The sequence below is a fragment of the Cygnus atratus genome, chromosome 5, assembly GCF_013377495.2.
Source record: "Cygnus atratus isolate AKBS03 ecotype Queensland, Australia chromosome 5, CAtr_DNAZoo_HiC_assembly, whole genome shotgun sequence".
NCBI lineage: Eukaryota > Metazoa > Chordata > Aves > Anseriformes > Anatidae > Cygnus > Cygnus atratus.
The window spans coordinates 6,039,400-6,067,052 of record NC_066366.1 but is presented as its reverse complement, the minus strand read 5'-3'; the positions used below and the strand labels follow the sequence as shown (position 1 = coordinate 6,067,052).

The following is a 27,653-nucleotide window of genomic DNA, read 5'->3' as shown; positions in this document are numbered from 1 at the left end:
TGAATGCAGGCATTAGAAAAGTACAGCACTTTTTATGATAGAGATGCTGGCATCAGTTCTCTTTTTGGTCTTCACTGTGTTTTCTCCGTGCTTTCTGGTGAAGTACTGCAATTAAGATTAACCATTAATGTTAACAATTGACAATAATTCAAACGTGGAATTGATCAGAAGTCAATTGGATTCCCATTTGGTACTTAGCAAAGATATATGGGAAATTTAAAACTTCTATTTTTATTTCTTAATAGTTATAAATGCTTGACTTCCATGCTCCTTCTAGATGCGCAACACTATTCTGAGGATACTTATTGCTTCCTAAATTGTGTTCAAATTGTGCACTTGGAAAAAAGCATATGAAGTAGTAGTAAATCAGGTTTAATGGTTTCTAGTAATTCTACTTTCTGATCCAAAGCTTCAAGATAAATAGAGAAGCCATAACAAATTATGATGGAAGGGACTTATTTGGTGAAATACCTGTCTTTTACTGTCTGACTCCAGGATGAGCTTTGCTTGAGTTGTCCCTGTCCACCTCTGTTCTTCTAAACTTCTAGTGATGGAGTCCTGACAGTCCCCACAAGTAACTGATAACAATACTTATTTGTTATTGCTATTGTTTTGCTAAAATGATTCCTCTGTTGGCCATTAATCTTAGGCGCTGTAATTTTACCTCATCAACCCCCCTCTTCAACCCATACCTTTACTTCAGACTTTTTTCTAGACTGTTTAACCTCAGCTCCTTCATTTTTTCCCTCTTCTAGATATCTGATTCTTCTTACTGGTCTTGTCTGAACTTTCTCCAAATGGTTCGTATCCTTAAACAGTGCTACTTGAGTACTGAGCATTTTAATCCTACAGATACCTCATGTGGCTCTGCTCAGTCTTAGAGAAAGTACTTTCACAGGAGTACTTTTTGTAACAGAATAACATTTACTTGCATTCAGCTTCTCATCCACTAGAACTCCTTCATCCTGATATCAAATACATCTGTCTCATTGGCTTTTCCCTTTCTGTCTTTGTGCAAGTAATTATTCTTATCTAAAACTAGGACTTTATATTTAACATTATTTAATTACTCTTTTTCAGAATTCCTCAGATTTATGAACCACTTAGCATTTTAATCAACTGCAGCTTGATATTGTCTGCAGTCAGTAGCTTGTTCTCTATTCCATCATTCAAGTTATTAATGAAAATATTGATATTTGCATAACCTCACTGAACTTGAAACCCTTCAGTGAGTTCCAGCTGAGTTCTAAACATGAGAAGACAAATTCATTTGTTTTAAATACTTCAACGTGGTGGTGTAAAAATTCATGCCATCTGAATCTGATTTAATTAATATGCAAGTATTTTTAATAAAATTTTGAAAAATTTGCTTGTTTGATGTATACATATATATATAAATCTAGAAAAGGTATGAAGAATCAATAAAATGTTTTTACTCAGTAGTATTATTTAATTGACAAAAGTTGTGTTGGAAAAGGATAAATCCTGTAAGAGTTCTTACATCTAGTTGCATATCCTGGAGAGGAAATGCAAAAGGATTATGACATTTATGGAGGGAAGTTCTCCGAAGTGTCTTGCATTGCACTTTGATTTTGTCTGAATTTTGCTTTCAGTAAATGCAGAGGTAAAAACATTAAATTCTGATTTCTTTCTGGGTAGGTCCCTAGTAAAGTCTGTGTTTCCATAAATTTCAAGTAGTGGGAGGAGGAAAAAAAAACACAAAAAACCCCCACTCTATTATTTTCTTGTTGTTTGCTGTTTGTAAATGAAAATCATTGTTAATTTAGGAGCCTGACAGCTGTAGAACATTTGCCATTCTGCAGCAGCTGTCAGTAGCACTCTGTTTTATTTTACAAACAGATGTTTAATTTGACTTCAATGACATTGTCAATTTTGAGGGGAAACAGAGGAAGGAATAGAAATAATCACGGTAGTCATAATTTGATTTCCTTTCAAAACATAAAACAGTCACTATTGATGACATCAGAATTGTTTCCACATTTTTTGACTGAATGTTTTTAATCTTTTTTTTTTTTCCACTTGAACTGAAATTAAGCTTTCTCAATGCACAATAAGTCATGTTCAAGAAATTGTCTGTCTGTTATGTCAGGAACTGAAGGTATTGTTTTAATGTAGTACACTTTAGAAAACAAATGGAATACCATTTAAAAAACTATATATATGTGGATCAAATGTCATATTACTTATAAAATTTACAGGTAAAAAGATTTTTTTATATATATATTAAAACCAGAGCACCAGTGGTCTCAATCTCATACAATCGTAATGTTGTTCACTGTAGTGTAATGGTATTCTCATTTCACATCAACAGAAGTGAAGGGCAAATTGGATCCAGTAATGAGGAAATAAGATCATGAAAAAGTTAAGTAACATTACTGTGGTTCATTTTTAATTTTATTAACCAGTGATTTTATCCAGCATGTGCCCAGTGAGTAATAGGCTTCAATATAACACGCAGGTGGAATATCTTGGCAAGATCCTTCATTGTTCTAAGTGTCTGTAGACCCAGGAAAGAGAGTTAAAATTAACAGTATGTGGTCTTAATCCTACAACCCTTTGGCAATTCTTACATGTTACAAAGTCTAAAGTAAGTTAGTCATAAAACTGGCCTATCTTACTGGTCATTTGCTCCTTCTGTAATATCTGTTCAGGTATTTCAAGACTGTTTCTGTAAGGGTGTGAAAGTAAACTTGTTAAATTTAAGAAGTATATTGAGTGTGGCATATTGTTAGCAGAATTTTTCTAGCTTGCTGAGTTCAGTATTTGCTGGCCTGTCTGCATGCCCACAGAAATCTAAAATAGTTATATAGCGCATCTTACAGTTTCAAGCATAGCTATATTTTAGTATGAAAGGCAAATGGCTGAATTAACAAAATGTTAGATTATGCTATCATTACTTATGTTGAAAAGTATTTAACTCCTCGTGTAGATTTAAATGTATTATCTGAAGACTCTCTAAGAGCAATGTATTATATAAATCAAGGTCCCAGAATCTGAACATGGTATTTATCTTGATTCTTTTTTCTTACGAAGAACCACAAAATCAGTTCTGATTTGTTTCTTTAAAGGAGCAGCTGCATGTATTGTTGTAATTCTTTTGAAATGATAAAAGAAAAAAATCACCTAGAAAAGGAATTGTTCTTTGTGTAAACAGACTGCTGACTTGATTCTTGTCATTCTACTTATCTCGTCTGACGATCTTTGGAAGGATGTGTGAACGGACTGAAATATAAAATTCAGCAAATAGTTGGGTCAACCATTCTTTTCTTTCCCTTTCAGTAATTAGGTAGCCACTTTTTGTCTTTTCTACTTCATTGGATATGCATTAAGTATCTTTGCTTTCCTAACAGTAGCAGTCTGAATGCCTTCTGCACTGCTTTCCTACAGAAATGGATTTGTTGCCCAGTCAGTTCACTGCTTTTTTCAGAACGTAGTTTAAGGTCTTGCAATGCACCAGAAAGCAAACTTGAATTCTTTATTATTTCTGGTTTTTCTTTTGCTGCTGAAAGGGCAGACTTGCAGACATAGGGGCTTGTATCTACAAAAGTAATCAGCTCTCTTCATTAGGAGGTTAATTTGACACTCACTCACTGCACAGTGTACATAGCCTGGTGATAACTTGAATATCTTCCAACAACTTAAGTTCTACAGACCACCTGTCATAATGTTTCTTCCCATAGCTTTCTCTCCGAAGCTGCAATATACACTTATTCTGTACTTGGAAAAAAAGGTGTGCTCTCCTGTGCTGCAATTGCCTTGCGATTGTTTGCTGAAATAAATATATGATGAGAGAAAGAACTCATATACAAAATAAAAGAACATTCTACACTGCAGAGATATTTCCATGTATATGAGGTACCACCATTTTACGACAGTTCATAAAGAAATTCTCTTTTTCATCAGAGTTACTTTAGATAACAAATACTAACAGGCATTTATCTAGTTTGTCTGAATAAATCATAGACAAAGCACTGTCTTCAGTGTAGTGAAGAAACACAAATAGCTCTTCATTCTTGCCAGTTTTATAGTAGTAGTCTATATTTCTGCCACCCATAGTTCTACTTAGAAAGTACTAAAAATTTTCAAGCCAGTAAATAAAATAAAGCCAAACTCATGAAGAGGAGGCAAATTTCAGATATACTCAGATATGTGTTTTCTTCATTGACATTACCAGGAAAAAAAAAAAAAAAAGAAAAAAAAAACTGCTTGGCAATAAGACAGGTTTAAGTGATGTCCTTATAATTTTCTAGTATTCCAGAGGCTACTCAAAAGAAATTAAGGCTGTGATTTTCATCTGATTAAGTGAAATTGAAGTTGGTAATTGATTTTAATAGAAGGTCAGTTCTCAGTAGAAGGTCATCTCACAATCATCAGCAGCATGAGATTGCGGCACACATCTAGGTTTTCAAACACCTCAGCATCAGGGTATCTAATAATTGTATGTTTTCAGTTTTCAATGTGTGTAGTTTTCTGTCTCTTTTTTTGGTAGGTGTAAACAACTGCTAACTATACATATATATTTATGAAGTTGGATAGGTACACCTTATGGTTTGTCTCGAAGATCAGGTTTGTTTTCCTTTATACTTCATTTTTGAAATCTAAACTGACTGTTGAAAATGCTTAAATTGCACTGCTTAGGTGTCAATCTCAAAAACATTTTCAGTTTGTTTATTTCCCATACATATAACTGAAGGAGCACCCCTGCTTGTGTCTACTGTGCTTGATCCCTTGCTCTTGTATCTCTGATCACTCTTGGTGTATCTTGACTGTCCATGTTAAAGTATCTTCCTCTCTAGGAGTTTCTGGTGAAATTAAGTATCTAATTAACTACACATTTGTTCCAAATAAAACTTGGTAGGATTGGATTCCAGTTCTTAGTTTAGTCTGTGCCTGCTTCTTATAGCTTCTAATATTAAGGGTAATTTATCATCATAATCGTTTCCATTATTACTTACTACTGTTCACAATAATGCTTTAATAGTTCTGTTCATGTGCTCTTACTTGTTGTGATGATTGAGAGTGATACAGACTGAGTAGCTTTTGTTTAATTCCTGATGCTTTAAGCATAGTTGTAATCACTTCCTTCATGAAATGATGACCTTTATCTGGGTCAGGGATGTTTCAGGATTCCCACAGAAGCAAAAGGCTTCTTGACACTGTTTTTTTTTTTTCTCGCTCCCTGCTGCTATATCTTGTTTTATAGAAAAGGCTTCAAACCATTTTGAGAAAGAATCAGTCATTTCAAAAGAATGAGTATTCATTACCCCAGCCTGTTTTGGGGAGCTAATGTGTATAATCTATTTGTAATCACATCCACAGTCTGACAATCCACTGCTGTAGTAAAAAGGTATGACTAGACTTTGGTCTTGTCCTTCCTCTGTGTATCTCAGACAATTTTTGATCCATTTCCTAACACCTGTTTCTGTACCTTACAACATTGCTGCTTCCTTAACTCTAAGAGTAATTTCCTGATTTTCATGTAATGTGTTTTGCAATTCTTTCTCCATTTACTTTCTTGATCTGTTTGTTTCTGCTGTGCTCTGGTAACTGCTGTCACTTCCTAATGTCACAGGTCTTCTGCTGCTTTAGCTGCTGAGTCGACTTTTTCACCCTATTCGGCTCTGGAGTCTTATTCCTTTGAGCCTTTAGATGCCTAATTGAGAACTGACCCCCATCACAATTCCCCTGCTTATAAATCCTCTCTGCATCAATCCTTAAGCAAAATTACCTCTGTCACTCCTCCTCTTAGCTTCTCCTAACCTAGTCAAAACGTCTGGTGTCATATTCTCTTCACACAATAATCTGAAGCAGGTGAAATCACAGCCAGCCTTTTGTTGCCTTTAAACTTTAGGGATTGTTGTTGTCTGCTGGGCTGACCTGCTCGGAGTGGTTGTTTTATGTTGTCCCATTCAGGTTCAATGCATGCATGCCCTCAACACCATTGCCATCAATATATTTTGAACTTCCATCAGTGAGCCAAAGGTAACTTGTGCTGTAATTTCATACTGAAATCCTTCAAAATCTTCCTTCAGTCCTGTTCATAGTTGGTTTTGTAAACGACTGGGTATTGACCTTCTGCTCCCATATTGATTATAGCACACTTTAAAGAGATCAGGTTACTGAAAATTTCTGAGGTTAATCTCTGGTTTGTTAATATTAATGTCTATAGAGCAACAGAAGTATTGGATGCTCTGTGCTTCCTGTCAGTGATCCTGGTAGAGTATACTTTGGAGGAGACATCTATTTGGATCACAATAGGGGCAGTACATGGTTTTTGTATTGTCCAGGCAGCTGCTAAGCATTCCCAAACATAGGTTGAATAATGCAGCTCTACTACTGATATTTTTATGTATTCATAGATTACTGGGACCAGCTTGTTCTTTGGATCTGTTACAGCAAAACTGCTACCAGAGCTATGGGTGCAGCAGCTAAACAGACATGAGAAGGATGTATTGAATTTGGCATGCACAGAACTGAATTAGGAAGAGCAAAATGTATGCTGCACAGGTTCCCTGCAGTTACATCCTCCAGCAATTTATGTACCAAAGTTTTTCAACAATATTTGCCACAAATCCTTACTCCAGATACTTTTTTCCAGCCAAAACAACTGTGTGAACTGGAGACACCACTCTAACATTGTCTGCAGCTGCAAACTTGTTGCAGCAGATTTTGAAAAAAGAGTAAGAGGAGGAGCCTGGTTAAAACTTCCCTAATAGCATAGAGTCATTTAATGGATTAATTTGATCATTCTTTGTTAATTGCATGTGTTGCATGAGCGGGATACTTTTTCAGCTTTTTCTCAAACACAGTTTGAATGTGCCTTCTTCCCATGTACTGTCCCCACTGAATGGGGAAAGTGGAAAGGTTGCAGATCTTGAACCTCTTCTTTTTATCGGTCCATTCTTTTCTCTGTCCTCATACTTCCAATGTAAACAACCAGTATCTCCTGGCATCATGCATCTGACTGTTCAGTAGGCTGTAGTCTCAGCTGGCAATTAAAGTGCTTAGAAAAGATGAAGTAGAAGAGATTCACTTGTTAAAGGTATTAATTCTTGAAAGCTGAAGTCTCTGGATAAGCTGCACCAAGGAAATAACAAGTCTCTTCTGATCCAGCTCCAGATCCAGCTACAATGGATTTGGGTTGTCAGACTTAATCTCAACTACTGTAGGAGCCACATCAAAATTAAACTTCTCTAGTCAAATACATTCATAACATTAAAGTCTCTCTTAAGAAGTCAGTATTAGGTAATTTAATATTAATTAATACTTATTTTTAATTGGTATTAATTTGTCTTGTCATCCATTGTGATGCTTTAGCCTTCAGGCTCCTGTAGACTAAAATGTGGTGATGATTTTTCTGAACTTGGAAGCATGAAATACATTAGTCCTACCTGGATTCCTGCATCTGAATACCAAGTAATCAGTATTTTACAAGGGGGTGGACTTGATTAGGTTATTGCTTTTGATATACAATTCTTGTCTGTACAAGCAAATAATTTAGTCATTGAAATCTAACTCAGCATATTGCTAATGGAGACCTATTCTAAAGTAGTAGTTAGAGAATGACGGGTCTGATATTTTGTTAGTATCTATTCATTCACTTCCTTCCTTCCTGAATCCCCTGAGAATATTGAAAATTTAGAACAATTATTTTAAAATCTTGGGGGTTTCTTTCAAGCTTTGTTAACTGTGCACAAAACAGAACAGAGTAAGAATAAAAAATAAAACCCACAATTTTTTTTTTTTTTTAATCCCCCAACCTGGAGCATGGGGAGGGAGGTCAAGAGAGAAGGGAAATACGTGTAGGGTATATAGCTTAAAAGGAATATTGTAAAGGGGTAAATATGCTTTATACTGTGCCAAGGCTGTCCATGCTTGCTGTTCATTAGTGGCCAAACCAACAGAGGACGAGCTGTGATGTGGATTTTTTTTTTAAGTGTGGACTGATGAGGAGTAACATGTGGCAGGGTTTAGAACATAGCCTTTGATCATGTTGTTCATTCTCTGCCACATTCTGTCATAGCAGATGAAGTGGGATACCAACTCTGAAAATGGGGACATGGTTTCGTCTTTCTTTTCTTTCTTCTCTAGAATGTCCAGAGGCATTAAATATTTGAGTTCCTTGTGCAAGTGGGTGAGTGTTATAAAGGTTGCATGGACTTTTAAAGCAAAAATAGAACCATGCTTGAACAGCTTTTTTGTTTTGTTTTGTTTCAATTTATTATTTTGATTTTAGGATTTGTTAGTTAACACACAAGTGCTCTGCTTCAGATCACTGCAAGTTAGCTCAATGATATAGCTATCAAATAGTACAGCTTTGAGATCCCTAGCTTGATAAAAACTATATTCCACAGTTGATAGATTTCTTCCATCTACTATACAAAATCAGCACTTAGAATAACAAAATAAATATATTCTCCAACCAGCCAGTCCTATCCAATATTTTCTGACTCTTCTTTGCAGTATAATTTATAATTCTTAGTTTGAAACTCAAGGAGATTGAACTTGTACAAAAGTTGTGACTATCAAAATACATGGTGAAGATACAGCTCACAAATAGCAATGGGTTTTAAGAAATGTGAATTTTTCTCAAGAGACCTGGGTGAGCTCATTCTTTCATCTTTTTTTTTTTTTTTTGATTTTGCAAGTAAATGGTGTAGCGTACATGTCAGAAATGATTTTGTCATGCCGAGTTTTTATCCTGAAGATTTTAGATTTAATATTTATGTCCTGTGACCATTCAAGCAAGGAACAGAGAGATTTTCTGAGGACAAATACAAGATAGCAGCATATATAATTTTGTTTTCCCTTAGAGCTTTTTGTTGTATTATATATGATGGCCAGATCAGTCCTGCAGTCAGTGAGCTTCCATGTATGCATGGAACGGTAGGCCTGAGTATGACGTGAAGGATGACCAAAAGGACTTTGAAGCTACAATAAGGTTGTAAGATGAGTTTAGAGTACTTTGCTCTTGCTCTGGGGTTTTGCTCGGTTGCATTTTCTGACAGTGCAGGTAAAATGTTTAAAAATAAAAATAAAGAAGGATATTCCAGTGTATGTGTATGCACTGATTTTTTATTTTTGGAAGTGAGCCGCTTTTATTGTTTTTTCAGCTGACTAATCTACTAGAGGAAAAGACAATCATCACGTATAGAGTTGTAAATGTGGGAAAACTGATATGCTTGGCATTAATATTACTGTGTTCATCCAACATGAAATACAAAGTCTAGTTGGTTTGCTCAAACTGTATTAAGAGCATACAGTTAAAAAAAAAAAAGGCAAAGAAAAAAAGGACAGGAAAAAAAACACACTCCTCTGTTAACTCCTAAGTATCAAGGAATAATTTTAGGCAAGTGTTTTAATAGTACTGACCCTTGTCAATGATGGCTGATGACAAAGTTAGATTCTGGTTTGAGAGACCTTTTTCTTTGGTAAGACTGAGCTCAGTTTCTAGTTGAAAAGTATTTTGATGAATATAGTTTGTCAAATACTCTACCAGCATAAAAATTGGTAGGCATTGAGTAGCTAAAGAGCTGCATATGCTTTCAGAGGAATTCCAAGTGATTTTTAATAAAAGCATTTGAAAGAAAGTCAATAATGTTGGTCAACTACACGAATTAGCACAATAGAGTTGTGGGTTTTTACTAAGACAAGACAGAAGGAAATGAAATGAGAACATCCCTAAATAGTGCATTAGAATTAGGAAATTCACTTAACCTATACAGCAAGAAAACTATAGTAGAGATAATATGTGATTATCTCCTCAGTTTCTAGTGCCAGGGTAAATGGTACAGATCTAACCGTAGAAATTCCTTATCTTTAAAAGACAACAAAATCCAAAAAGCCAAACAAACTTTAAGCATCATTAAATGTTCTTATTAAATATAATTGTTCTTGGTAGCCTTTCTGAGGTGGGAAGAACTTAATATAATTAAATCAGTAAAGAATGGAATAATCAAAGAAAATAGTTTTGATGGCTGGAAGGGCAAAGACAAAGTTAACCCATAAGTAATACAGAACAAAGTTTTTTTTTTTTTTTTTTGTCTGTAGTCTAGAACCTTATTATATTTTCTCAATATCCAGGTGTGGTTTTTTTTTTTTAGTACTCTTTCTTTCTTAATCCATGTTTTACTTTTCCAGTGAGTTTCCTAAGGTGAATTTTACCCTGCTATCTCACAGACTTTCAAGTGTTGATTTTGCTGGTGGTCTGCAACTTCTGGCAAGACCCAGTGTCACGAGAAGTTCTTTTCCCATAAATAAGTAAATTTATATTTGTATAAATCAAAAAGGTTATCGTGTATTAAGAACTGCTGAATCTGTAGCTGTTGCAAATGGTGAGCCAAGAAATCTAAGACAGCAAAGTACTGTGGAAATTTGCTTTTGGAAAAAAGAAAAAAGCCTGGGTACTGTGCTTCCATAAGGTGTGAGGGAATGACTTGGGCATCTTACTCTCTACTTTCTCAGTTCATGCAGGGCATTTACATGATGCTTGAAATTGTATTCCACATGTTTCGTTAGAGGACCACGTGTTGTAAGGAAGCATAAGCTTTGTAAGAACTATAATAGAAATGGAAAAAGTGGCCATGCCTTTAACTTAGGGTATATTCACAAACTCTGGTAAAATCTGTTTCTATTAAAATGTAACTCTAATATTGTACTTAATGCTTTTCATGTAAGCTTAAAAATGTCATAGGAACAATTCTTATAGATCCTTTTCCATGCTTCTTTTGTCACGTCATTACACCCATAGAGGCACTTTAAGTAAGATTATTTCTGTTGATGTTATGATTTGACAAAAGGTGTAAGGAAGATGATCTAAACCTGTTTTTATGGAAAAAGGAAAAAAATATACTAAATTTCTGGTATGACTTGTAGCATCCCCAAGGTTGCTCTGAATTTTTATGGTTTATGATGTTCCTGTTCATTAATGTCCCAAATGCAATTTATGTGATTTTGCTAAGCTTTTCCAGAAGAATGGCACAGTTATTGCAGAATTGTGCTGGAGACGCATTCTCATTCCAGGGAAGTCTCTTAGGGCAGGTCTCATCCTCCTTGTGCTCAGATGTGGTCTGATCAAAACCATGACAGGACAGAGACCATGACCTGCTTGTATCCAACCTATGAACATCCTGAAGTAGCATCGCCAAAGCAAATATTACAGAAAGCTACCAGATATTCCTTGATTTTTCTGAGAGAAAACAGAAATAAGTATTTTTTTTAAGTAAAAACAGATGCTACTAGATATAAGTAAAAGGAAATGAGTCTGCTTGTTATGCATATGATTTTGCTCATAATGTGATGTGATGCAAAAGCTTTAACAAATACTGAAAAGCATCACATGAAGGTAATGAGAACTCAAGCAGATTTTGGAGACATATTGGTTTCCTTTTTCTTTATTTGATGGTGTGCTGATGTGTTGGTGGGAGACCTGTTTTCCCTTTTCCCATTTTGCTGAGTTGGTTTTGCTGACAGACAGAGAGAAACAACTCAGTTAAAAATCCCTTAAATCTGTTATCATGTAGGGGAAAAGCAATCAAATCTCCCCTTCCCATAAAGTTTAGATAGCACTGGTTGTGGGAAGGGACAGGAAGGGTTTATATAGACAGCCAATTGTGTACTTTGTGTAAATTCTTGAAAGCTTTCTTATGTCTCTGTAAAAGTTAGCCATTCCATTTTAAAGCTATTTTTGTAAGCCTCAAAACTCAAAGAGTCTTTAGTCAAAATCAGAACTTTTATAGAAGAATAAAAGTTATGTCAAAATAATAAATAAGAAAATAATAAAAGTAGTGATTAAAAGTAGGAAAATATACTGATCTGATCATTTGGTCAGCCTCCAATCAAGAAAATTATTATTTAAACAGTGAATATTTTAAATTTAGTTTAATACTATTTCTGTCTGACTATTGTAATGTTATGTGCCTGCTTTGGATGTCTATGCAGCCATCTATATATCAGTCAGCTTCCAGCTGGAGTCAGAAACAAATCTCCTATTGGTTTAATTTGGATTATTGGCTCCATATCTAATTTCAAACACAGCTGAAGAGACAATGACTCAGAGAGTTGTGAAGCTTTTGTTGTTAGAAAAGGAACAATTCCCTTGACATTTCCACACTGACGAGCTAACCACAGCAAAAAGAATAAAATAAGTAAACTTCAGACTTCAAACAACCTTTCTACTTTCTACTTTCTACTACAAACCCTTTCTATTTCTAAAATAACTGTTTCTGAAATTAAATGACTTCTAATGTTTTTGTTATCTGCAGATTTTGGAGCTCCACCAGCAGAAAGCTGATTTCTTGTTTGTTTAGATTTTTAAGTGTAGGTGCTTTTTTACAGTAAGTTTTGCAAAAACCTGTTATTTAGAATGAGATTTAAAGCATAGGATCATAGAATAATTTCCGTTGGAAGGGACCTCTGTAAATTATTCCATCCACATTCCTGCTCGAAGTAGACGTTGTTACATCTAGCTGTTCAAGGATGAGTATGATCAAATTTGAATACCTCCAGGGATGGAAATTGCACAACCTGTCTAGGTATGGATGGCTGCTGGTAACTCGCTATGCTTCCCTCCACCAAATGCTGGCAGATAATGCTCTTGCTTTCTGTAAAAGGTCAAACTTATTCTTCTCCGTTTCATACAGCTTTTTTCACTGCCTTGGTTGGTTGCCTTGGATTGTCTTTTGCCACATCTTCCTTTACAAAATGACATCTCTGTTAAGGATGAGCAAGCTGTGGTTTTCTGCACCCTTTCCAATTTGATGTAGCTCTAAGAGATTTACAAAACTCAGTTATTGTCCTGGGTGCATTTTACTGTGAATGAGGGATTACTTCCTGTCCTACTCTGACCTTGTATCCTGGCAAGAAAAGCACAGTAAAAATTGCATCTAATTTTTGATAATTTTGTGGGGTGGGACACTGTCAAAGAAGGGTTGACATCATTTTCTACAACACTTCTAAGTATAGTCCTGATTTTTCTTTTCAGCTGGTAAAAGTGAGGAATAACTCTAGAGAGATCGATATAATTATTTGACTGTAAGTTGAGGTAACACAAGAATCTGGCCCTTGCTGTTTAAAGTTTTATGTCCCTGACTGGTTCATTCTTCTGAACTGTTTTCCCTTTCTGGTCTTTCAGTTAGTAGACCAGAAAATTCATTTTCAAATGGAAATTGAAATGTACAATTTCAAATGGAAGTTGAAATAAAAATATCCTAGATTTAGTACTGTATATATTGTCAAAAGAAGAAAATATGCCTACGTTTTAGCAGTCTGGTTCTGTCCTTTTGCTACCGTGTCATACACTTTTTTTTTCCTTTAAGAAATAAACATTCAAACTTTTTTTCTTTGTAGAGCCAGTATTGTGCAGAAGCGCATCATTTATTTTCAAGATGAGGGCTCTCTCACCAAAAAAATTTGTGAACAAGGTAAGGTTACTTCCTCATCATGTTCTACTGTTTTCTCCTAACTCATTATATCCAATTAAAAATTTGAGGCCTTCAACGGTTTCATCCAGGTTCAAATTTAGGATCTCCTGTTCAACAGTGTTCTTCCTTACTCTGCAACTGTTTCTCATATATACTCTTCCTTGTTTTCACCTAAATGTGACACTTGCACTTTTTTACCTGGTGTGAAACCTGTTTGCCCCCAGAGCACGTAGTTTAATGAATCCCAGACTATTTCATTCTTTCCTAAACCTAAGCATAGCAGAGGTATTTAAAATTCACATGAGGAAGAGAAGACAAGTTCAGTTGTCTTTTGTGATAGTGTTTGTTTCTGCAAATTCCTCTTCCCCAGAAAGTCATGCAAGCAAAGTTAGTTCAGTTAATCTCAGTCTCCTGGTTCTTCTACTGTATTCTGTAATTATTTTCATTCTGGCCTCTTTAGAACCGGGCTTGTCAAGTCAATGCTCGCATATTTGGAGGCGGGAGATCTATGAAGTAGATTAGGCCTATAAGCTCCCTTTGAAAACTAAGGGAAATTATCTATACAAATTCTTCAGGGACTTTATGGAATCCTCCACCTATTCTTAAATACACAACCTGTTAAAAAAGGAAATGTGGAAGGTGACTGTTACACTCCGTAATCTGGTGGCAGTTGGACTGCTTTTATTACTCTGTTAGTAAATGTATGCATGCTGCATATAGGAATATATGCATATATTAGGAGTATATATCTGCCTTTAAATTGATTTCCATCTTAGCAGGAGCAGGGTGTGTTGTTAATATCTATGTATCAATAACTGACCACTCCCTTAGTATCAGCATGCACATCTTCTTTTGATTTAAATTCCAGATTGCATAGCATAACTCTTTCCAGGAGAAACTTCCCAAATTTCCTTGAAAAGTAGTAACTTTGTGCAGAAGTGCAGGGATGATTGTTATGGGGTAATTCTTATTTCTTCTCCCTGCAAGTTTGGAATTGTTTTTCTTTAGTTTGAGCTATGCTGAGAAAAAAATATGCTTCTTTTGAGTTACTACTACACTGTCCTTCATTTTTACTAAACTGAGTGTGTGCCAGTGAAGTATTTGATTGCACTTAATGCATGTGAATCCCTGACTGTAGCCAAGAAACTTGTATGTCATAGTTTTGTGCCATTTCAACTATGGAAAAGTGTAAGTTAGACTTGTTAAAATAATATTGCACGTTCAGTGTCAAATATGAAGTAAGAAGCCACCACAATAAACAACAACAGTGAATTTGATTAATATTCCTGAAAGAAAGCAGAAAAAAATAGGACTATTAAATAAAGGATAGGGAATCAAATTTAATGCCTATTTATCTTTAGAAGCCAAGTTATGTCAAAATTCTACTTTTTAACTTTTGCCATGTTTTTGAATAACAGCTTCATGTTCGAAGAATTGTAGTTGTCTATGATCAGTTCTGATAGTGGAAGGTGCATTTGGCCATTGCTAACTACACAATCTATTTGAAATATTAAACCTATCTGTTTAAAATATTAAAGACAGACAGAAAACTTTAGCTTTCTTCTTCAACACCACTTTTGTTCTAGTCCAGATATGACATCAGATAAGGAGAAAGCTATTGGCAATTTTGTAGATATCTGTATTGAGCTGTGTCCTGAAGTCACTGAATGAGGGAAACTACAGAAACACATAGTCTTAATAATGAAAGTTTTTTGTTGCAGATACAGGTAAAACTGCAACACAGTCCCAATGTTTATCTTTTCAGAGTAGGACGGAGCAGGTGATTCCTTTCTATTGGAAAGAAACACCTGAAACTCATATTCTCAGATCATCAGAAAGACTTCATTTCATTCTTCACGAGGCAATTTGGTCAAGTCCTTAAACTCTTTTTACAGATAATAGTATGTCTTCTTATTGCTATTTTTTTTCCTCAGCATGCCCTAATTAACAAAAACAGAGTGCTGAGGATATGGATTAACTTTAAATTGTTGGTTTAGGTTTGGCTCTGGTTTTGGGGTTCACATCTGATAACCTCCTCAAACTTGTACAATTTAGAACTCAATTTAAGTTCAAGCTGTTCATCTAGATCATGATCCATGCTCCTACAAAATCTGTTCTGGAGACATGGAGAATTTGTTGAACTAATGACAACAACTGCTTTTTCTGGCTCTGTAGTCTCTTCACCATCACATGATGGTGAACCTGTCCAGGAACCTGTTGGTTATCACCTAGCTGAAGGAGTGAAGGACCCTCAAGAAAGATGTAGTAGGAGTGTAATGCCATGGCAAAGCCATTCATCCAGCCTGCTGTCTACTCTCTGCAACTTGTTGAGAAGCCAGTGGAGAGAGAGTAGCCAAAAGAGCTGCTGGAGTTCCATGACAGCATCAGACTGCTCTCAGCTGCTCCATCCAACATCATGGGATGTTTCTCAAACCGAGACAGAGAATGGCTTGTGAGCAGGAAATGTGTGCATGCAGAAACACCATTTCTGTTTTGTGCATGCAGAGGTTCAGCTGAGGCTCCAGAACAGGGCTGGTGCAGTTAATTATTACATCCCACTGGAGAACATATAGTCTAGCTGTTCAGAAGGTTCTGGTCTATTGTGTTTTGAGATCAACCAAGGTTTTGACCAAATCAGGTAAGAAACAGAAATGCACTTGTTTTGAATCTGAGGACAACTATAATTGTAGTGTTGCATTCATTTTAAAAATGTAGATCTGAGTCATTACATCCACCCATAAATATGATCCTGTTACTTCAGGGATCCAGTTTCATGTAGCCCAACATTAAAAACAACAAACAAAAGTAGGCTTAGCTCAAATTTATTTATTGGAGTATTTATTGTGGCAACTTTGCTGTCATCTGTTGATAATGAATTGTAACACTTTTCAATAGGTAATTTTGTTCTCCTTTTTCAGACTCAGCCTCAGAAGGTGTGACTGACAAACCAATTTTAGATTGTTGTGCCTGTGGAACTGCCAAATACAGGCTAACATTTTATGGAAATTGGTCGGAAAAAACACATCCCAAAGATTTTCCACGTGAGTATGTCATTTACTAATGTTGTACTACATACACAGGGATAGTGTAGAGTGCTGGAGCTTGTTACAGTGTTATTTATTTACATATCATTAGTGTAAATTATGACATTTATGCAGTGCTGCCAACACTCAGTATTGAAAATCCATGGATCCTTCTGAAAATGCTATACATTACAAATAAATTCTAAAGATTTGCTTCATGTTTTGAACTGAGATATATTTTAGATTGCATTTTCAAGATTTCTTTGTAATAAGAAAGGGTTTTTTAGCTTTCCTTTTCTATCAGGTCTATCAGGATTTTTAAAATTCTGACCTACAAAATCAGTATTCTTGTTTTCTTGTTGCAATAATCCAAGTAATTGTAAAAAGATGAAGTTACAGAAAAATGTATTATGCATTTATTCTTTCATTACTGGCTCCACAGTCTGTGGCAATAAAGGCAAGGAAATTATTTGAGAACATGAGTCAAATTTATTGGTCTTTAAACTTTGTTAGGTTGTCTGTGGCTGATGTTTATTATGTAGCCTTTATATGTCTTTTTTATTTATTTATTGCTGTCAGTGTCAGAATATAATCACGGAGCTTAAATATGGTTTGTGTATCTGCTTGTGGTTCTAACAGTCTAAGCAATATTGCTTACATTGATTCTTTAGTACATTTTAAGTTGAACATACCATTGTTCAAATATTATTTGTCAGTGTAATGCATGGGAGATAAAATAAGCCGAAGTGAGTAATTGTAGGCTATTGGATGATCTATGTGTCTGCTGAATGTCACACTTTGTATGCATTATTAGTATGGATTCAGCTGGTGGTTAGAAATTGGGCATAAGAAAAACGATTGAAAACTATGAAATTACTGTGACTTAATGATGTAGTAGGCAGGGAAAAATGCCTTTTTCTTTTAAATCCAAGTCAGTGAACACATTGAGGATACAGGTGAAGTAAGCAAGTTAGAATAATTTGCCACAATACTGGACTCTGTATACTGTTCTCTCTTCCCAGTTACACAGTGGTGATTTTGATTAATGTGTTTTACTTCTAAAACTAGAGAAGACTGATTGAAGAAAAAAACACACAACATTAGCAGGATCAATCCCAGTAATAAAAGATGATAAAATTTTACACTGAAATTCCTGAAAGTTGAGAAAAAGATCTTTCATCCAAATGTAGTCATAATAAAAATGAAAACTAATGATTAACGTTATTCTTTATAATTTTGAACTTGTGCAGTAGTTACATTAAAATAAAGTGCTATTTATGATAGGCTGTAGTAAATCACTTGTTATTTGGCAAGCCATCATGTTAGCAAAACAAAGCAAAAAAAACCGCTTTAGTCTTATGCCATCAGTATGGCTGAAATAAAAAACAGATCATAAAACTTTTATTTCACTTCTTTTCTTAAATAATCTTCTGACTTGCTTTATGTATCCCCAGTAATAAGTAATCTGTTCTTTAGCTTTTCTCCAAAGAACTGCTTTTGCCAAATAAAGAATTTTCTTTTGCTGTCAAACAAAATGTTTCTGGAAAGTACTGGGGCAAAACTGTTAATCCCAGGAAACACTTTTGGGATTTTTACGGATTCCATTTTTTATACCAGTGCAATTAAAGTACCTTTTTTTTCCATTGAATTTAAAAATATTTTGTGTGTTTAGGAGTCATCAGACTCTATAAAACATTGCTCAGAAAGAAAACAGTGCAACACAATCTTGTTCTGAGTATGCTAGCCATAAAGTGAATGGAGAGAGGTGTACCATGGCTGTTGAAAGGGTTCAAAAACTAATTTATATTTTATAATAAAACATTTTCCCTTTCATGAATCTCAGAGAGACTGAAAATTTTTAATTACACAAATGAGCACACTAAGGCTTAAGAAAACCAAGCATGCTTTTTGGTTAATTTTTTAATTTTTGCACATTGTTTTAGCTCCTGATAATAGGACTAGTGGAAGCGGAATGTTTCATTTGTTACTAAATCTGGCTCAAGGGGAATTATTAAATTTCCTATCACATTCTTCTGATCAGACAAAAAATGTCTTTACATATGCCCTGTGGCTTAAAAGTACTTATTCTCTCTGGGTATCATCCATATATGTGTGCTCTCCATCATGATTTCATACGGCACATCTGCAAGATATGTCAAGAGGATACATTCTCACGTGTGATGACACCTTGATCAATATGCAAAATATGCATATAAATGTGTAAATTGAGGAACTACTCATAAAAAAAGAGAAATAATACCATTGGAAAGATATCTGTATTCTGTTTGCTGTCTTAGCAATTGGTTAGTGAAAGTGGGCTGGTGATACAAAATAGCTCTGGCCCTATTTGACTCACATTATTTCATGTTTAGAAGTGTCTTTGGTGTTTAGACGAAAAAGTTTAAGAAACTGTATTGAGTTCTTTTCATTCTTACAGAAACAGAAGGTTAGAGGTGAAGAGAGAAACATTTGAAAATTTGTGGTATACTTTGAATAGCTCATTTGGTCAAGAAGGGAGGCCAGCTGCCTTGTGGGCAAATCCAACAGCTTTAAGAAGAGGGGTTGGGTGGAAGAGGCTGGGCATTAGTTGCAAAGGCATCAGACGTTCTTGCCCAGTTTAGGACAGGGAAGGAGAGAAGCTTTGGAGCACGTGGAACAATTAATTTTACTGAACATTTAAGGGCTGTCTGGTTCCTCTCTGTAGTGATACATCTTTCGTTTGTAGGGAGTAGGTGGAACCATCTCTTTCAATAAGTTTTAGTGTCACTGTGTTTCAGGGAAAGTTGCTGTCTGTGACTAGTGAGGTAGTTAGACCTGTGTGCTAAGAAGAAAGTATGGGCAGAACTGGAGGTCCCATCACTGAAGGTGAATGATGCCCTCTGTGGTTTGAAAAGGTGCCAGTGTATATTCGAGGAGCAAGAATCAGATCTTTGAACAGGAAACCATCTTCTGACATTGTAGTCTCCTACTGGGGGGAGGTGGTGGTGGAGTTTAGTATCTGTTTTTCTCCATTTGGGATGCACTTTCTGATTAGCTTTAATGGACTCTGAAAACATCAAGCCTGCTGTAATTCAGCACTCAGTAAGTTTATTTTGGTTCAAGCAAACCTGTGGAGGCTCTGTTTGCTGTGCTGCCGGGCCACCTCCCCTCATCTATCTATTCTGCTTGCCACACTTTTCTAGCTTTTTTTCCCATACCATTGTTGTTCATTTTTTATTTCTAATCTACTTTCTATTTTCCTGTGGTTATGTTACTGCATCTGACTTTATCTATTCAATTCTCTATACTGTCTTTTTCAATTTCATTGTCCCACCTTTCACATTTTAAATTTGCATTCCTTTTGTTTACTTCATTATTCATTTTTCATTCATTTATTCTAGTTTTCAACTGGTTCTACTGCTCCTCTCTTCCTTTTGCATTGCAAAGAAAAATGTTAAATATTGTCTCACTCCATCATTCTGTCTCCCTCATCTCCTACAGTCTTTGCACTGTTACCATACTGTCTGCTTGTGTGAGTAGTTCATTTTCTCATCCTTTTCCTTTAAGCTGATATCTTTGCAGAGTGCTATTTGACACTTAAGTGAATTCATTTTTATTTCCAATACTGTGGGACTTCTGTGACTCCTTATTTCTGCTCATTTCTCTTTTCCATTTCATCAGACTTCTCTACCATTTTCTCTTTAAACTTTTACGTTTTTTCTTTTCCTGTTCAACAAGACAAGAAACCAGAAGAGGAATCCCTTTGTCTAGCTCTACAACGCTTACACTGTGAGAAATCAGAGCACGTAAACTAAGCAACTATAGAAGCACCAAAACTTGCTTCTTCACTCCCTCCTAAATTAAAGGGAACCACTATTAATGGTTGAAGGGGGGAAAAAAAATGTGACACAGCATATGTGTACCTTAAGTGTGAGCATGCAGAGAAAACAGCCATGTGAGTGTCCATAAGAGCATTCCTTTACCAATATTTCAAGTTTCTTGGAAGGATAGCTAGGCACAATTTGCTGATGGGAAGCAAACTTACCATCTCCTTTTCATCAGCTGCTCGAGGGAGGTTTTTGCGTTTAAGCACTTTATATCTCTGCCTGATAATGTTTGGGCACAAAGCTGAAAAGGCTGTAACAGTTAATGACATTGTAGTCATGCTTATATCTACCCTTTGCCAGTAATTTCCTGTCACCACCCAAAAATAAATCAAGTGGACTGTTGCAAGAAACCAGTATGGAAGTGACTTGTTAAATCTTTGAGTAGTCAAAGATTTAACTGAAGTCTTCCCGTGCAAGTTTCATCCTCATAAATATTTTATATGGAAACCTAAAATTAAAGGATTTTTAAACTTCTCGAAGAAGCTCAAGTGAAGAAAAACTATACTAAGCCTGTATGAAACTATCTGTTTGGGGGAGATACTTGATCAGCTGGAATACAATCTTTCTCTCAATTTCTGTGTTATATCCAATAACTACTGACACATTATGCTTTATTTCTGTAGATCACTGGTTTGCCCTTAGTACTCTAAAGATACGATGTTTTAATGTAGTCAGAACTGGCAGCATGCAGCACATGTAGAAGTTTTGTGCTGGTAAAGATGGGGCACTTTGAACCCTTCATTTTGATGAAAGACTAGGAATTATGCTTTGACCCTCTGATGATGGTTTTGATGTTATAAGTCAGTATGTTGATGAACTCTTAATTTTCTCTTTTTTTATTTTTTTTTCCTGAAAGGGCGCACCAACCATTGGTCTGCAATCATTGGTAGCTCTCACTCAAAGAACTACATCCTTTGGGAGTATGGAGGATATGCAAGTGAAGGTGTCAAACAAGTTGCAGAGCTGGGGTCCCCAGTCAAGATGGAAGAAGAAATTCGACAGCAGGTAAGGTGCAATGTAATACATGCTTTAAAAAAATGCATCCTACCTTGTACTGTGAATGATTTGTCACTGCCAATGTCCATCAATGTAATTTTGCTGGCTAATTTTCAGTCAAGAACATTAGGAAAGCTGCCTGTTTTTCTAGACTCGTTCTTACTCTGACATTTTTTTGTGTCTGTGAAGGACAAGTTACAGTGTTATGAGCTCAGATCTTTGTCTCATTCAAGACATATATCAGAGGTATAAAAGTAAAATTCATCTTTTCTAGCTTAATTGTGAAGATGAGAGTTTATTAAAGGAACACCCTGAAGATGGCAAGCGGTATGCCATATTCCTCTTTGAAGTGTTGATCTTGTTTACAGTAGGTGGTAGCATTAATAGTACTCTTTTTTCTGGGACACACCATTTGCAGTTAGCTGCAGATTCATCCAAGTTAGGAATGCTCTTACAGGAGAGTGAGGTGATATTTATTGCTGAATAGGAAGACTTTACACAACTGCACTAATAAAACTTGATGAATCAGGTTTATGGCAAAAGAGCCTTTACAGTATATCATCCTACAGAGGATTGATTTAGCTTAACAGAAATCAATCTTTCAAGTAGTTTATACATTATTTTCATTTTGTTACATCAAGTAATAAGGAAACAATAAAATATACTGGGAAGTGGTTATGATTATTATTAGAATGTGTACCTCCACGAAATTCAAGGACTCACTGGAAACTGAGGTAAGAGAGAGAAAATGTAGATATTAGTACATATAATAAAGCTGTACATACAATTTTATGTAGCTGTATGTGTAGGTAAGTCTGTATATAATGTAAATAGTTATGATTGTACTACATGAGAAAGAAGGCTTCCTGATTCCCTTGGTACAGTCTAATCCAAGCAATGATCTGGTGTAATAGCTGGGTAGTACCTAGAACCAGTTTATCAATGTATGCTGTAACGTCAATTAAATGGGTCTACTAGTTCAACAGGGCTACTAAGATGATTAGGTCACTAGAGCATCTGGCATATGAAGAGAGGCTGAGAAAGCTGGGCTGGTTTAGCTTGGAGATGAGAAGACTGAGAGGGGATTTTATCAATGTGTATAAATATCTGAAGGGAGGGTGGCAAGAGGATGAGGCCAGACTCTTCTCAGCGGTGCCCGGCAACGGGCACAAACTGAAATACAGGAAGTTCCAGCTGAATATGAGAAAACACTACTGTGGGGGTGACAGAGCGCTGGAACAGGCTGCACAGAGGGGCTGTGGAGTCTCCTTCTGTGGAAATAATTCAAAACCCACCTGGATGCCATCCTGTGCAACCTGCTCTAGGTGACCCTGCTGGGTTGGGGGTTGGACTGGATGGTCTCCAGAGGTCATCCCTTCCAACCTCAGCCATTCTGTGATTGTGTGAAATCTGGTAAAATTTGATAAAAACCTTCTGTTTCTTTTCAATGTGTTTAAGTTGGGATAATATTTTTGAGAAAAACTGAGGTAAAGTTCTATAACCCTGACAGCAGAGCTAGTAATATGAGGAACTAATTTGTGGACATTTCATTGAAGCTTTTTTTCTTTTATTGCACTTTCTCCCTTGCAGTATCCCCCACCTGCCTTGAAATCTGGTAATGTTGTTTCCTTCCCCACCCTCGAGCAACCTCAGGATCAATTTCCCACTTTCCCATTTCTTATTCCACCTGTATTTCCCCCATGTGTCGTCCTCCCAGCCTTCTCTTGTGCAGTCGCGGGAGGATGCGATTCATTAAAACTGCTCCACCAAGCTGCCCTTGAGCTGCAGTTAGGCACAAGTAAGGCAATTTCTGTGCTCAGATCTGGTGCCGGGAGCTGGAGCTGCATGCAGCAGTGCAGGGCTGGGCTGCAGCCCTCGTCTGAAGCACACCCCAACAAGGTAGTGGGCTTCTTAGGAGGCCGCACCGGAGCTTGGAAATCTGCTCTCTGCTGTGTTTGCTAGGCTGTAACTTAGGTGAATACATAGGCACATACTTATGCAACTGGTGTCTGTGTAATTGATGCTCTCTAAGGTTTCATTCAGACCAAAACCCACCAAACAAATCTATCTAATGATTTTTATGATATCATTGCTAAAATTGTACTCTTCGTGTGTGAAAGGAAAAGAAAAAAAAAATTGTTTTTTTTTTTTTTTTTAAATGAAGCTATTTTCTTTTAATGGAGCTTTGTTAAGAAGTGCCCTAACGATTATGTATCATTAACTAAGGATTCTCAAGCATGAACGCTTCTGTTCCCCACTTGACAGACTGCTGAATCATCAGCACCTTTTCTTCTTGACTGAGCACCTTCAAATGCTCTGGTTTGTTGTTACTGTAAAGAGCCTGTACAATATTTTTGCATGGATGGTCCTGGGTACTGCAAACTTGCTTTGCAGTTTGTTTATCTGGGAGAACTTAAAGGAATTAATCAACCTTTTTGGTAAACTTTCCTTGGCAGCCTGGAAGCAAAGCACAGAGCACACTAGTTTTCCTAAAACAATCTGTCAAGTGGTTGATGTGTACAATTGGATAATTCATGCGTCACCTTCAGGGGTTGTACATGAACAAACAAAGAATGGAAAAGGAATGATGTGTGCAGAAGAATGTTCACTGACCTCATATATCTCCAAAATGTATTCACTCTTTTACTTCAGGACACTTTGGTTTTCAGAAAGTCTGATTTGTCCAAGATCTATTATTTAAAAAACTGCCTGTTCAATACAAGCAAATACAGAATTTGAAAGGGGGAATACTGCATCCATATTGTGATTGCTTTGTTAAAATAAAAAAATGGCTAAAATACGCAAACATCAAAAAGAATAAAATGTAAAGCTAAAGATTATATAAGTAAATGTAACAAGATGGAAATAGAGTCAGTCTTATTCTGCCTTGGTTCCAATGTCTTGCACCTAAAGAAGAAAAACTCGCTTGTTTTTGTCTAATTGTTTTAGGATAAATAGCAAGTCATTTTACCATTAAATATTTTAAAAACGTGGATAAAAAGTATTCTATACCTTGCTGCTATCTCTGCTAACTGCAGCAGGTGCTCTCTGCTTATTCCCGGTGGACACAGAGATGGCATTCCTTACAGATTTGGTTTAATGCTCTCTGAAATGTCAGGAAAGGGGGTGACTTTTTCCATTGCCTTCAGTGGCCTTAGGTTAGAGGTGACTTTGCTTCCAGACCTTTGAGAAGAGCAAGTTCTTTCCAGTCAGATGCCTGTAAATTTTTTTGATACATTATAATTTATGTGAAGACAGTTTCCTAATAGAAGATGAAACCTGAGATATCCCAAGCTTTCTACAAGTGAAAATATGTAATTATTATGATTCTATCCATACATTTACTTTTACAAAATAGGTCTGGTAAGATGTTTTTTAATCTATCCTAAATACATATATACTGTAGTGCACCTTAGTATATATATACTGAAGAAAAAAAAGGTAGTAAAAATGAAGCTGATTTCATTTTGATTGATCCTGGCTGGTTTTTTTGTTTGTTTTGTTTGTTTTAACTGTAATTTTAGTATTTTGGCTGAGTAACTACCATTTCATTACCTGTTTCTTAAAACAGCACTGCATTTTTCCATAGAAAAATGGGGTCATTAGATTTTTCTGACTGAAGCTAGCAAATCACCTGAATTACAAAGAAGAATCTGCTGTATATTGATTATTTTGTTATAGCACTTGGAAAATTATTATCATGTTTACTGAAAGAGGCTCAAAATTTTGTTTATTATTATTATTAATAATCTGTTATTACAGAAGTTAAAATTAGCTAACCAACCAGGGAGGTTCAGCTGAGTTGCACTTGTGCTTGACTGAACAGCTGAAAATTGAACACTTAATCAAGCTTTGGAGAGCAGGATACCCCTAACAAGGGCTGAAAATAAGGCTGCTTTGCACTTGAAAGTTGTAATTGCTGCAGAAATAGTTCAGGCTGTGCTTATTTAAAGCAGATAAAAATTAGTGAAAATATGCCTTCATTGCAGGTGGAGGTTAAACCATACCCAGGTTGTTTTGTCTCGTGCCAATACTGGTATTTCTGCTACTATTATTATTGATGGAAACTAGAGGAAGCTGGCTGGGATGTCTGTCTTTGCCTACCCAAGCCTTTGGTGAATGGCATCACTGTCCTCCCAGGGCCCCCTCCACCTCAGTCCTTGGGGCAGGGATTTGGCTTCCCAGCAGCTTCACAGAGGCCCCAGTCTCTCTCTCTCCATTGAAAAGATAGCCACATTTAGGAAATATTAATATGTCCAAAAAGTCTAATGTGAAAAGTACAGCCACTGTTGTTTTAAATAGTCCAAAGCCCCTTTAGGTTTCTGTCCAAAGCCCGTAGAAACTTTCAGTGGATTCTGGACTTGGTCTAATAGTGAAGTAGCAAAACCGTGTCCCAGCATGCTTTCTACTTTAGTTAGAGCCTCACTGCATGTTTTTAAGGCTGTATTTAATCTAATTCTGGATAGATCAAGCTGCTTGATTGTAAATTTGAATCTAGACTTTTGTTTGCTCTGTTAGATTCCTCTATTGCTCTGTGCATACACCACCACCGTAAATTACAGTACTAAGTTCTTAGGCCTCCTGAAAATGTTAAGTGGTAGATTTTCCATCCTTTCCCTTTGGAAAATATATACTGTCTAATAATTTAAAACCTCTTGCATTTTGGTAGAAGTTTTGAAATGCCTTACTATGCTAAATTTCTTGAGGAATTTCTGCCAAAAAGAAATTGTTGTCTGTTTATGTCATAAAGGGAAGTTTATCTACCAGTAAACATCTCATACCATCAGGTTCAGACAACCTCTTCTAGGACAACTTCCATTTTCTCTAACAAACTACTCTTGGAAACTCCATTTAGGATGATTCCCAGTTTGTGTTGCTTTCTTTAAAACAAGCAAGCAAAGCTGTTCATCACAATTGCATTCTTTTTTAGTATTTGTTGATGATAACAATTTGCTTCTCTAATAAGAAACAAAGCTCATGTTGAATGCTGTGCTGTTTTCATATTCATGACCATATGTATAATTGTTGTGAGCACTATGCCAACGGAGGTCAAAATACAACATTCATTTTGAAAAGATATCTTTAAAAATGCCTTTTTACTGACAACTATTAAAAAAGAAAAAAAAGTCAAATACTGAATTTTCTATCTGACTACTGATTTATAAGGCAGAAACTTAAAAATCACTGCTCTTTAAAAGGAAAGAGAAAATCAACTTTGTTTCTGATATAACAGTAAATATGTTTCTACAAATCTGTATTCTGAAGAAAGTGTAGAAAATCCAAAATTTAACTTTTTTTTTTTCACTGAATTTTATTGCTGTAGGCTTATATAAACAACACAGGCACTGTGTGTTCTCATCAGTAAGCTAGTCTCTAATTGGCATTATATTGCAAAAGCCTTTGTTGTGCAACTGTTAAGCAATCTTGTTTTAGCCTAAAAAATAACTACACATGTGGAATGTTCACTTTGAGATACAAAAAAGAAAAGAAAGATTCAGTGAGGATAGTTAAATAAGTAAATAAAAACACATAATTTTTTAGTAAAAGCTTCACTTCCATTTCAGTCATACAAGTTATTGTGGTGTTGGTGAAAACAGTCTCTGTAAATACTGGAAAATGTATATCATTTCTCTCAAAGGAGCTAGTTCTGAATAGTACAAAGCAGCTTGATTCAGTCTGAACCATTAAGGACAATTTTTTTAAAAAATTAAGTTTTGACTAATAAATATTAGGTGGTATATTATTTCTTGGGCCAAAACATGAAAGATTCAGCACACTTCTAGTAGTTCATGCAGTCAGCCAATAAAAATGAATAGAAAAATGTGTGTTTATTGAGTACTCTGAAAATATCATTGTGCTGTGGATAAGCTCTTACTCATTATAGCACAGTCCTTATGGCATAGTCAAACCATGTGTGGTTCTTCTGTTTGAAGGATTGTGAGAACTGGCAGACACTGAACACATTTTGTGCAAACTGTCCTTTTATGACTGTGGTAATCTCCCTGGTTTAGAACACCAAGCAAAATACAATTTTGAAATTTTGCTCAGCTTTGGCTCAAAACTTGAGCAAAATAGCGGCTTGGTTAACAGCTCCTTTTTATATTATTTTTCAAGTTGCTTTTTGCGAGGGTTAGTAATACAACCAGGAAAATGCTGCAAAATTACTGGAAACTTGCTCTGTCAGTAGAGTTGCAAGTCCCTGTGGAACACTGTGGTTGCCATTGCTGAGTTGGATTTGTGTTGCATCTTTAATCCACGTGTATTTGTATTAGGTATGTGCAGGCCTAGTCCAGCTGTCCCAGAGAAATTAAAATGCTTTCTGCTGC

At 35.9% G+C, this 27,653-nt stretch overlaps 1 protein-coding gene across 1 annotated transcript in view; it reads left to right on the top strand.

Moving 5' to 3' along the window:
• The window catches only part of SPON1 (spondin 1), a 186,612-nt gene that overhangs the window by 45,523 nt on the left and 113,436 nt on the right, over positions 1-27,653 (top strand). Inside the window, exons 4-6 of the mRNA XM_035550153.1 lie at positions 13,369-13,442; positions 16,361-16,483; positions 21,188-21,336. Of these exons, the coding sequence (XP_035406046.1) occupies positions 13,369-13,442; positions 16,361-16,483; positions 21,188-21,336 (346 nt within the window). The remainder of the gene's footprint in view (positions 1-13,368; positions 13,443-16,360; positions 16,484-21,187; positions 21,337-27,653) is intronic.